The sequence below is a fragment of the Rhinolophus hipposideros genome, assembly GCF_964194185.1.
Source record: "Rhinolophus hipposideros genome assembly, chromosome: 13".
Taxonomy (NCBI): Eukaryota; Metazoa; Chordata; class Mammalia; order Chiroptera; family Rhinolophidae; genus Rhinolophus; species Rhinolophus hipposideros.
In genome coordinates this window covers 70,834,207-70,847,125 of record NC_138059.1, presented here as the reverse complement: position 1 = coordinate 70,847,125, position 12,919 = coordinate 70,834,207, and the positions used below count along the sequence as shown (strand labels likewise).

The 12,919-nt window shown below is 44.7% G+C and overlaps 1 protein-coding gene across 7 annotated transcripts in view; it reads left to right on the top strand.

The window, feature by feature from the left end:
* Nucleotides 1–12,919, top strand: part of TPD52 (tumor protein D52) — a gene marked incomplete at its 5' end in the record, with an annotated part of 86,277 nt that overhangs the window by 39,284 nt on the left and 34,074 nt on the right. For 2 of the 7 annotated variants that reach the window (XM_081070286.1, XM_081070285.1), the window contains one exon: nucleotides 12,353–12,476. The exons of 3 other annotated variants lie outside the window; for them this stretch is intronic. In XM_081070286.1, the coding sequence (XP_080926412.1) occupies nucleotides 12,353–12,476 (124 nt within the window). Of the gene's footprint in view, nucleotides 1–12,037; nucleotides 12,477–12,919 lie in introns of those variants that run through there. 2 more of the 7 variants (XM_081070288.1, XM_081070287.1) reach the window with 2 other exon arrangements.

The window sequence follows — 12,919 nt, the reverse complement described above, 5'->3', positions numbered from 1 at the left end:
AATGCTGTAAGGGGAACTCTTTGCGTAGTGTTTCCGTTTTGTTTCTGTTTAAAAGTAAAAAAAAAGAAAAGAAATGCGGCAGAGAAAACTCGTCAGGCCCCAGATCAGCTGGCTTAAAGCGCTCATCTTCCTATCCAGTCGAGGACCATCCTGGTTCCTAGCCTTTGAGACCTTGTTCCTGTGTCAGTCTGCTGTGCTGCTGTTCTCGCCTTTTGATTTCCAGTTCTCAAAATTGGGAGGCCAGATGTGACCAGCGGACGATCTTTCTAAATCAAATCCTCTCATGGAAAATCTAAATTTGGCAACGTTCTCTGATTTGATCAAGGTTTAGAACACTGTTCAGTAGAGATGCTGGGGCGTGTCTGTCTTCTTAGAAATCCACGGCAATACCGAGAGTCACCACTAGTAATTGTATCATTGGGCAGGGACGGGCGTGCCATCTTGCTAAGCTGTTTGCACTGAATTTTGCCAAGAAAAAAAGCCTTGTAAGGATCAAATGTAGGCCTTGAACTTGGTGTCCTACTTCTGAAGTGATGTCTGTATCTGTTTAGTGTTAGGAAGATGTTAGGCCCCTAGCCAGATTGGGGTACCACCCTCACCTGCAGTGGAACATTCTTTGACCATGATAATATTCTTCCATAAATTCACCACATCTTTAGCTAGAAAGCTGACATTCAAACCACGATGATTTTTTTTCTTCTTAACCGCACGGGAGGAATTTAACCAGAGCTGTCCAGGTGATTGTCTACTTTCCATTAATAATGGAACTTGGTACTTAAGTTATCATTCCTTTTATCATGAATTCAGATCTGCCCTGGAAACTACACATAAAGGTGCTCTCTGGGGTAGCCCTTCAGATACTCGTGAGGTCCGATAACAGTCCCAGCAGATGAGTGGCAGTGCCCTGGGTGTTTTCCCCCAGGCAGAGTGGCAGAGTAAATGAACTGTTTTTTTGTTTGTTTTTTTATTAGATTACTTTTTACAGCAGATGCAGGTTTACAGAATTGGGCAGATCGTATTGAGAGCTCCCACGTCCAACCCTCCCCCCAATTTCTCTGTTATTAACATCTTGCACTTGTATGTTATTATTGATTAACCAATGTTGATATATGTTATCATTAACTAAAGTCCATCGTTTACGTTAGGGTTCACTCTTTGTTTTGTACAATTCAATGGGTTTTGACAAATGCATAACGTCACGTGTCCACCGTTACAGAATCATACAGAAGAGTTTCACTGCCCTAAAAACCCTCTGTGCTTGGCCCATTTATCCCTCCCTCCCCCTGAACCCCTGACACCCACTGGTTTTTTCATTGCCTCCCTAATTTTCGCTTTTCCAGTGTGATACCATTGGAATCATACAGTAGAGATTCTTTCACTAAGTAATGGCATTTAAGTTTCCTTCATGTCTTTTCATGGCTTAGTAGCTCACTTCTTTTTATTGCTGAATAATACTCCATTGTCTAGAGGTAACAGTTTGTCCACCCACCTATTGATGGGCATCTTGGTTGCTTGCAGTTAGAGCAGTTAGGAATACAGCTGCTGTACACATCTGTGTGCAGGTTTTTTGTGGGGGTATATGTTTTCAGCTCATTTGGGGGAACACGTAAAAGCGTGATTGCAGGATCTGAAATAGGTTATTGGCCTGGTGATCTGCCCTGTCTCCCCAGGGACCGTTCTGACAATGGCCTCCCTTCTGTGACAACCCGACCCCGCTGCCTCTGCCAGGGGCTTCCTGTTCTTCACTGGAAACATTTTCCAAACCAATCTGGACACAAAGGTCTTGATTGCGCCCTCAGGAAAGAGTATTTAAAATGTTTAAGAGCAAGCAGTCCAGTCATGGTTGGTGTATTTCCATCCCTCCACTATGGCTCCATCTCAAACTTCTTATTTTAATCTGTCTGGTCATTTAAAGGAAAATTTAATTTCAAGTAATTTACTTTAAAGTGTGAATGACTATCTCAACTCTCATAATTACGTGATCTTTTTTAATTGTGGTAAAATATCTATTTAACACAAACTTTGTAATTTTAGTTATTTTGAAGGGCTCTCTGGGATAGCCCTTAATTACATTTACATCACTATGTGACCATCACCACTATCTGTTTCCAGAACTTTTTCATCTAGGGATATGATCATTTTAAAAGAGTAATTTAAAAAAATCCATCTGGAGCTCTATTTGGCGGAATATTTCTATCATTCAGCTTCCTCTAAATTCTTCTATAGTAAAGACCCCCAAAATTTCAGTGGCTATCAACAATCTCCCTCTCTCTCTCTCTCTCTCTCTCTCTCTCTCTCTCTCTCTCTCTCTCTCTCTCTATATATATATATATATATATATATATATATATATATACATATAGATAGATAGATAGATAGATACAGCTAGATATAGACATTATATATATAATTTTCATTTGGCTAGAGCTTAGTCACATGGCCACATGTAACTGTGAGGTAGGCTGGGAAATGTAGTCTAGCTGTGTGCACAGGAATAAGAGGAAATGTGGTCAGTGGTTATTTAGTAGTGTTAGTCATGTTAAGTAAAATTATTAAATCATACACCCAGTTCTTGATCTTGACGTTTCAGGGATAATGTGACAGTGATTGCATAATTTGATAGTTCTGTATACATTTCAGGAGAGAATTTTCCCACTCCATGCTCCCTTCCTATTGCATCTCAAATTGTCCCTTTACCACTAAGCGAGCTTACTGGAATAAATAGCACTGTATGCTGTTTTGAGAAATATCTGTTTAGTCATGATGTTTTATAAAACTGAGAAAAGTCAGTAAGGAGTCTTAACAATAGTAAATACAGGTTGTACTATACTCAGATGTTTACAATTTTCAGGTCCTCAGTTTTGTGTTGGAAGAAAGAAAGGCTGTTTCAGCCTTCCAGTCATTGATTTGGTTTGAAGCCAACGAGCTCTCCTGAGTTGACTTGTAAGCATTGGTGTTCTACCTTAAAAAAGGAAGTATGTGAAATCTGTCTTTAAAAGGGAACATATGTGAAATCTATCATTGTAAATGGCATTTCTTAACCAGAGTAGCAGGTTCAGACAGAAACGCTAGACATTTGGGCATGAAATTCTATTTCTTCATAAAATTTGAGATAAAATGGGCAGTATTCATGCTGCGTATTTTTTTAATCGTTGACCCAATGGATACACCTAATTAATTTATTACAGTTGAAAAGGAAGCTCAGCTGCCTGAATGTCTGACTTGGTGATAGAGTATTTTGAGTATGTTTGTTATGCCTCAGCTTGCTGATGATGGAAGTTCATGGCCAAATATTAATTTTAAATAAGTGCCTACTGTTCTTGTGTACCTCCCATTCCCTTAAGGGAAAGTGTTTCACAGGAGCCTCTAGTTGCTAAGAATAGCTGTGTAAGCAGGGTGGATGTTTTTCCAAATTGAAATCTGGTCCGCCAGTGCGTTTTTTCCTTTTACGTAGGTTCTGACAGTGGGGCATGTTTATGTACCTCTGCAGAGGTCTGTTTATACTCAGTCAGCAAATTGGAAACATTTAGCCTGGTGGAAAGCTCTTTTATTGTCCAATAATCTCACCATAGAGACCCCTGTGCTCTTAAATACACTGTTGAGACTCTTGGAGACGGAATGGCCTGCTTTCATTCCCGTCTTCCTGAGCCATTGTTTCAACTCTGTTTATGTTGTTATAATTCCAGACTCTAAGAAATTCCACATTGAAAAGGCCAGGCAGGTGTACGCCCTGTCGTCACATAGCCAGTTCCGTCCCCTATCTCAACCTGCCTGCTTTGGGGACCGTTAGGATAGCAGGAAAACAGAAACACACACACAGACACACACACACACACATACACACACACACGCGCGCGCGCAAAAAGTTGTTTCGCTGTAAAATCTGCCTCCTGTTTTCAAAAGGAGATGCCTATTTTTGAAAGTGCTACGGTCACAGAGAGTGGTGAGTATTTAGAGTTTCTCAAGCTTTCGTCCTAAGGCAGTTGTATCCTCTGGTATCTAATGCAAGCACCAGCAATTGCCCGGAGCCCCATCCAAAGGCCGACTGTTCAACACCGTCCCCAGATGCTCTGTGAACATATTAAAGTCTGAGAAGCACTGGTTGGAGAACTTTTCCCTGAACCTGTAGTCATGGAAACCACCAGGAGGGACCGTAAAATTTCAACTCCCACTCTATTTATAAAATGAGAAATTTGTATATGGTAGTTAATTATCTGGGTACATAATGAATATCGCTCTAGCCTTGTATTATTTTCCAGTGTTCTCATGACACCTCCAGTGTGAGGGCAGTCGTGCCAGGAACATGGCCCGAAGGCATCAGAGAGGAGGGACCTCCCTGACATAGTGAGATCTTGGACGCTTTGGAATCCAGTCTCTGGCTTGTGACAGACAAGGCAGGCATTTTTGAGGTTTCTCAACAGGTTCTGGCTTTCCCAGCTGAAGGTCACCGGGACATATGTTTGAAGATAGGTTGAGGAAAGGAATGAAGCCTCATTCTCACTATAACTCTTGATCTTTAATATTTCAAAAAACATTTCTTAATGGAACAGAAGGCCTCTGACCTATCTGCTGGACCTGGACTCAATTCCAGTTTTTTTGAGAGGGCAGAAATACACTCCACCTAGACTTGTTTTGAAGTTTCTTTCGCTTTTAGTGGTGTCCACTTTTTCTCCTCCCATTATTCCCGTGATGTTGGTCCCTCAGGGTTATCATCTTCCATGTTCTTTTTTTTGCTTTTTAAGAGTACTTGAGCCAGACTACCCAAGTTCAAGCCCTAGCTTCACCACTTCGTAGCTGTGTACCTAGGACAAGTTACTTAATTTCTGTGTGCCTCAGTTTTATCATCTGTAAAATGGGGCTAGAGAAAAACCTACCCCGTAAGGTCAGTGTGAAGTGCACAGAAGAATGTCTGGCACATTGTAAGGGCTCCTTAAGGATAGATCATACTATTGTTGTCATGATCACCATCAAAGGGCATTTCCTACCCCTTTTCAGGCTCTACGACCTGCTTTCTACTTGTAGGCACTCACTATCTTGTTTCCCTTCTTTCCTTCTTCCTTCCTTCCTTTCTTCCTCCTTCCTCCCTCTCCCTTCCTCCTACCCTCTCTCCCTTTTTCCTTCCCTCCCTCTCTCCCTCCATTCCTTTCTTCTTTCTTTCATAGGATCTCTCTTCTCTTTGGGCTCTTCCTTAACAGTCTCTCATTTCCCACATTGACATTCTTGGCTGTCACCTTTTTTGGAGCCCCAGAGGTTAACTTCTAACTGCTGGCAGACCATTGGCATTCAAAAGTCTCCTGAGCATTATAAACCAAACCTGCCCAAATGGAATCCATTCTCTGGTCATCTAAAGTTTCCCTTCTCCCTCCTTCCATCACGTTCTTTTGCTGCCATCTTAATTAGTACTGTCCCATCTTCACAACTCCTGCTGGGGAACCACAGTTATAGTGGTCTTCTCTGCCCCCCACACCCTAGTTGGGCTCCAAGATCTGCCGGCGATCCCTCGGTGGTGTCTCACAATATGTCTGCTTTTCTTGTCCCACTGTTGTTCCCTGGAGCACACTGTTGGTATTAGTCCACTCAGGCTGCCATGACAGAATGCCGCAGACTGCGGCAGCTTAAACCACAGAAGTTTATTCTCTCTGAGCTGTGGAGGCTGGAAGTCCAAGATCCGGGTGCCAGCAGGGTTGGTTTCTGGTGAGGACTCTCTACTGGGCTTGCAGACGGCCACCTTCTTCTTGCTGTGTGCACAAGACTGTTCTTCTGCGTGTGTGTGTCCCTGGCGTCTCGGCCTCTTATAGGGACACCAATCCTCTTGGATTCGGGTCCCACCCTGTCACCTTTAAGATCCCATCCTCAGACCTCCTTTCACCTTAATTACCTCCTTCAAGACCCTATATCTAAAATACAGTCACATTGGAGATTACGACTTCAACATACGCATTTCTGGAGGAGACATAATTCAGCCCTTGGTGCTGTTGATAGTTTCCCTGGTTTCCCATCTCCCCTCTGTAATCCGTCTTCATACAAAGGCAAGAACAGTCTTTCTAAGGCGCAGCTCTGTGCATTTCCCGCCCGTTACTAATAAGGGGACTTAGGTGTGGAGTGAGGATGATTACTGCTATGAGACTTTAGGACTCTGTCCTTCATTGCTCAGTTCCTTACATTTACTCATCTGAAAATTGGAGATCATGTCACTATCCCTGTGCTACTGTGAGGATCAAATAAATGCTAACAAATGTTGTAAAAATCACGTTCATACTCCCCAGCCTGCCATTCCAGGGCCTCCATCATTTGGTTGCTCCAGTGTGGTCACCACCAGCACCTTCCTGTCACCGGGAGCTTGTCAGCGATGCCGACTGCATTGTAATAAGATCCTCAGGTGATTTGCATGTGACATCCTGGCTCCTCGCCTGGTTCTTAACTTTAGTCCACTTTCTCCTGTTCCAGAAACGACACAGGCTTTGGAGGCAGACCCCCTGGTGTCAGATCCCAGCTCCTTCACTGCTAGCTTTAGGTGGGTCTGGGTATTTACAGGAACTGCCTTTGCTTTGTTTCCCATCTGAAACATGGACAGTCGTACTGCTTACTTCACAGTGGTTTTGAGGCTTATTTTAAAAATTCAATTCCATATTTAAAACTGAGTGCTTTTCTGTGTGCTTGGTTCATGGTACTCTTTCTTGTGTGCTTTAGAGTGAAGGTTTGCGTGTTGCGGCATGAGGTGGGGAGGCGGGGAGTGAAAGCGGTGTGGTGTTCATTAACCCCCAGCCTCCGTCCCGGAACGTCCTCCTGGCCTTTCAGTGGCCTTCCTCTCCTATTGGGTAATCACGTCGTCTGTCTGTGTGCCCTCTGAAGCCCCCCCAGTGCATTTTTGTATGTGTCATATAGCTTTTACATCAGACTATCCCTTAAATATCTTTCAAAATTAGGGAGAACCTACCCAGACCTATTTGAGTGATGTGTTAATAGGCAGGCAGAAGCTTAATATTCTTTATGGGCGTTTGTACTTCCTCCACTTCCGTTTGCAATAGCATGAGTCACCTAATGGGTCACTGCTCTGTAGTATGCACTTAGCTGGCTGTTAAGGGCTGAGCTGCCCAGGGGCTCCCTCTGCTGACACTGCCGTGCATAGCACTTTCCTGGGGTTGTAGGATGCATTTCTCCTGACCATTTTGTTTCTCTTTTGGCTGGTTGGTGTCTCTCTCCCTCCCCTCCTCCTCCCCCTCCCCTCCCCTCCCTTTCCCCCTCCCCCTCCTCCCCCCTCTCTCTCATTATTACACATTTATGAATCATACAATACAAACAGTTTTGGAACATTGCTTTTTTTTTTTTTACTGAATGTCTCAAGAACATCTTTCCCTGTGAAATATATACATGCCTACATCATTGTATTAATGTTGGCCTGATTTTCTATTATATGGATTGTCGACTGGCCAAAATAACTGTCCAAAAAATCCACCAAAAAAGCAGTTTATTTGGGAAAAGAAAAGGAAAGGAGGTCACCCCAGTAGTGTGCGAATGCACATTCCTACCGACACTCCAACAGGCCGCACGCGTGCGAAAAGCCCCAATTCCAAGGTGGCTATTCTATTTCTTAGCATTGCTCCCCAGGAAGTCAGGACGAGAGAGTTAACACGGGGCCCAGCTACCCCCTTAGTCCTCCCAGCTCTATGCTTAAGCATCTTAAGATGCCAGTTCACTTTTATCAGGATGTTCTATGTAGCATTTAAATACGTAATCCACTTTTTAGTAGGCACTTGAGCTATTGATTTTTTTCCATTTTTGATAGCACTAACATGAACATCCTTGGACATAACCATTCATATGTGACTCATTAAGTTGAGCTTGGTGAGTGGGTAGGAATTTGACGGGTGAAAATACAGGGAAAAGAGACTCTAGTTTGAGAACATTGTCTAGTCCAAGTTTAGGATGTGTTCCAGAAACAGGAAAATCAAGTATGGTTGAAATATGGGGCGGGAGGAGTAATAGTGGGAAATGATTGGAAAGTAGGTATTGTAGGACTTTTCCCACTGAAATGATAGAACCCAACATCAACGATAAGTGAAGCAGAATGGAAATGTGTTTATTTAATTACTGGGAAGCCCAGGGTAGCTGGGTCGGGGGGCTCCGACATGGCTCCTCCATCCTTTACCTGTCTCCATTTCATGCCTTCCCTGTGTCAGCACTGATTCTGTTGCCTGTTGGCCTGGGGAGAGAGAGAGCCCCCTGGACCCTGCATACTGGTGTCCACCAGCTCATGCTACGGGGAGAGTCACTCTCTCTCCTTACTCATCGAGTGAACGTCAAAGAAGGCCTGTAGTTGGCGCTGTTTGCATCAGAAGTCTACCCTCAGGCCAGTCCCTGTGAACAGGGAATGGGGTGTCTGCACAGACTGGTTCTGAAGCACGAGCCCACGCCTGGAGCCAGGCGTAGGTGGGAACTGTGGTCAACTCTCACCTGTGGGGCAGGTGAAGAGGGATTTGTCAAAGAAAAGAGGGCGCTAGGTAGACAAACAGCAGGCATCTGCCACCCTGTCGCTGGGCGGGTCCCTACCAGAACACTCCAGGGAGGTCTGCTGCAGTAGGGTGTGGACAGTGACAAACAGTGGGAAGGACGAGAAGGCATGCTGTACAAGGTGAATGAGCAGCTCTTGGTGGTACCTCCCTACAGAGCAGGGATACTTGGGAACCATTCGTCTGAGGTCAGGCCGAGTCGGCTCAGGATGGTGAACTTGGACTTAGGAGTGTCGTGAGGGAAACTGGTGAATTCAGTCTTGTGCATGTTGATTTTGAAGTCCTTTTGGAACACCTGTGTGGCAATGTCCAGCAGGACAGGGCCAAATCTCACCTGGTTTTTCCTCCTTTGGGCCAATCGTCCACGGCAGGAACTAGAAACAGCTGCCACAGTTACAGAGGCTTCTCTCCCTCTTGCCTGGACTGTAGCAGTAGACTGGCTCCGAGTCCCCTTTCTTTTAGCCTCTTTCTACCTACAGGGCATCCTATACACCGTTTCCAGAGTCATCGTCATAAAACTTTTTATCCTGTCTTCACCTGGCCCAAACACTTTCAGAGGCTTTTTGGCACACGTATATATTAAGTGTAAAAGTTTGTCACTTAAGGTCTTAAATGGTCTGTCCCCAAGCTGCATTTCCATTTTTATATCTTACAACTTTCTTTTCCTTGGTACCTGACTCTTGAGTGAACTGAGTCTTTGCCATTCTCAGTATTTCTTAACATATCCCATGCCTTGCCCACCTCTGGTCTTCCACTCTCATGTTCCTTGCATGCCGGAATTCTTGACAAGGGTCTGAATGGAGAACTACATCTGGTTCAGAGAGACACGCTGTTATAGAACAGTTAGAAGATTCTACCTAAGCAGGTAGAATAAAAACTTCAGCCATCACTTAAATTCTAAATCCTCGTATTTATGTATAAGGCATGTCATATCTGCCCGAGCTGTTGTTTGCTTTTTTTTTTCCACACTGATCAGAGCCCAAACTTCGAGAATTGGTGCCTATGTGGAGGAGAGGACGTAAAGCACGTGTCACATTCTGTGTGCTGCTACAGGAAGCCAGAGCTGGGAGGAGAGAGGGGTTCTGAGAAGAGATGGCATTTCTGCCTAAGTGTGGAAAGATGAAGGACTTTAGCAAGCAGAAAAAAGGCAGTGTTTCAGGCAGATAAAGACTTGGCATTGAATATGCGTCAGTGCTGATGTCTTCTCTCTGAGTTCCGGCTGCTATAATAAGTTACCATAGACCAGGGGGCTTAGAACAGCAGGCATTTATTTCTCACAGTTCTGGAGGATGGGAAGTTCAAGATCAGGGTGCTGGTTGATTTGGTTCCTGGGGAGAACCCTTTTCCTGGTTGGAAGATGGCTATTGTGTTGTTGTGTCTTCCCGTGGTGGAGGGAGAGCTTCAGCTGGCTCTCTTCTTTTTACAAGGGCACTAGTCCCATCAGGGGGACCTCACCCTCATCCAAATACCATCACCTTGGGGGGTACGGATTCAACCTATACATTTTGAGGGACACAAACATTCACTCCGTGATACCTTCTAATGCTTGTGGCCCTAGGAGGCAGAATGGGTGTGGAGAAATGCTTCTTCTACCAGTGAGTGAGTGACCGATGGCCACAGAGAGTACTGAGCGGGCAGGGACCCTTCCGACCACACTCTGGCCCAAGGACATAACTACGGCACTGTCCCATCTCAGGAAGAGATACTGTGGGGGGTCAAGAAACCAGATAATTCATTTTTTCAAATAATGATAGAAAGGAATTTATTCTGTTTCTCAATAGAGAGTGAACAGTATTTAGATTTGCCCAAGTTTTGATGTCTTTTTGGAGAAAAATACACATTGATTTTTTGTTGTTGTTACAAATAAACTTTTTAAAAACTTAAGATAAAGACTTGCCAAAAATTGAGTACAACAGGAGATTAACAGAGAAAAATAGAAAATGAATTATAAATTGAGATGAATATAAACTGTCTTGGTACACTTATATTTTATACACTAGACATGCAGATTTTTAAAAACTTTCTTTTTAGATTTTTTTTATTGGGGAAGGGGAACAGGACTTTATTGGGGGAACAGTGTGTACTTCCAGGCCTTTTTTCCAAGTCAAGTTGTTGTCCTTTCAATCTTAGTTGTGGAGGGTGCAGCTCAGCTCCAGGTCCAGTTGCCCTTGCTAGTTGCAGGGGGCGCAGCCCACCACCCCTTGCAGAAGTCGAACCAGCAACCTGGTGGTTGAGAGGATGCGCTCCAACCAACTGAGCCATGCAGGAGCTCAGCAGCAGCTCAGCTCAAGGTGCTGTGTTCAATCTTAGTAGCAAGGGGCGCTGCCCACCATCCCTTGCGGGACTCAAGGTATCGAACTGGCAACCTTGTGGTTGAGAGCTCACTGGCCCATGTGGGAATCGAACTGGCAGCCTTCGGAGTTAGGAGCATGGAGCCCTAACCACCTGAGCCAGAGGGCTGGCCTAGATTTTGTTTTAATGCTTAAAATATTTTAGGTTTTCATGTTGCTTCCAATCCAGGGAGAGTATATCGAGTTTCCTTTTTATCAGGTAGAGTTGAAAAGATAGAACGGCTTATCTTATTATTGTCATGCAGTGACAGACCATGTCCACCTAAGGGAAAGTGCCCTTTATTTTTACCTCCTTAGTAGCAGATGAATCATGCGGGCAAAAGTGGCAGGAACTGCCAAGTTCCTTCAGCAAAGGCCAGAGTTAGTTAGAATGGGTCTGCTCAGAGACTGGTGCAAAGGAAATGAATGTGGTGACTTCGAATTCTCTTTGACAGACTAACTGGGGCCCAGGCCTCTGCATTGCAGGCGTTTTACCTGCATGTGTGCACCCAGGTTTCTTGCACCTGAAGAGGCGTGGCCTTGGTTGAAAAAAGAAGGTGTGGTAATACCTGGAAGCTCTACCTTCACAGTTGGTTCTTCTCTTTAAAGTACGTGTAACTAAAACAGACTTTCCAGAAAAGGAAGGGAGAAGAGAGGAGAAGGGAGGGGAGGGAAGGGGAAGAGAGAGAGAGAAAGGAGGGAGGGAGGGAAGAAAAGGAAGAAGAAAGAAAGGAAGGGAGGAGGGAGAGAGAAAGAGAGGGAGGGAGAAAATGAGGGAGGGAGGGAGGAAGGAAAGAAGGAAGGGTGGAAGGTCAAACTGAAATTTTTGTCACACTAAGTCAGACATTACTTTAGATAAAGTAATAGTGGCAATATAGCTTTAATTCTATACCAACTTGTACTTAGAAAGCTGATCACAAACCCAGGCAGCTTGGTTTTCAGAACCCTGCTGTAATCCAGGTGAAAAAAAAGTACCACCCAGATGGCATTTGCAGGAGGTTACTGACTGGTAATCCTTCCTTGCCCTAGAGGATTAAGTCCCCCTGGTGTAATTTTGGTCAGCTGACTGGTTTAAAAAAAAAACAACAAAAAGCTAAATGGTAGTTTCCTGTCATTCTGCCAGCGTCTGGCGTGTGTTTGCACTGTTTGTACCTCTGGGCAGCCGGTTGGCTGTGCAGGTCCTGGCCCTCCTTTGTTGACCGAAGAAAGCACCGCTCCCAGCCAGGTTGTTCCTTGTTGACCAAAAGGAGCAGCAGGTGGTGAATAGAGACTTCCTGGGTCCTCACGAGAAGTCACTTGTTAAACAAGCCTGCTGTCCTGAGGGTGGGAAGGCTCTGAGCAGAAAGCACCTGGGCCCGGAGGCCGGGTCCCTGCACCCCAGGTTGATGTTTTCAGCGAGGGTGCACGGGGCAGGGGTGGAGGGCAGCTGGGTGCGACGGGACCTCAACTGAAGAGCTCCAGGTGACTGTCATACCATGCGTCCTGCATCTGTCTGCAGTGGACTCTAGAGAGATGGAGTTTTATGAGGACTACCAGTCCCCATTTGATTTTGATGCGGGCGTGAACAAAAGCTATCTCTACTTGTCTCCTAATGGAAATTCATCGCCACCCGGATCACCTACTCTTCCGAAATTTGGTAACTACAAACTTTCTGAAATGAAGTTTGCTGTAACAAAACCTGGGCATGCCTTGGGGTTTTGCCTGGCTTTAAAACTATCAAAGTGTAAAGACGGACCAGGGTGCTGCTGTGTTGAAACTGGTTAACAACGCTGCTACAGATTTCAAGCAGAGAGATAGATGGCTCATGAAATATGTAGTGTGTGTGTGTGTGTGTGTGTGTGCGTGCACGCGCGTATGTGTATACATATAATGTATGTATGCATGTATAATGGGATTTTAGATTTTAAAGACAATGATATTTATATGAGCATTCGAGTTCTTCTGATCACTTGGAATTCATTGAGCGCATAAATAACAAAAAAGGGGGCACCTGAAGGCTCTTGTTTTTCAGTCACCTATGTAATTTATGAAGAACGCCCCCTCCACCCCCGATTTTGTCTTTGCTAAGGCTTATGAGGC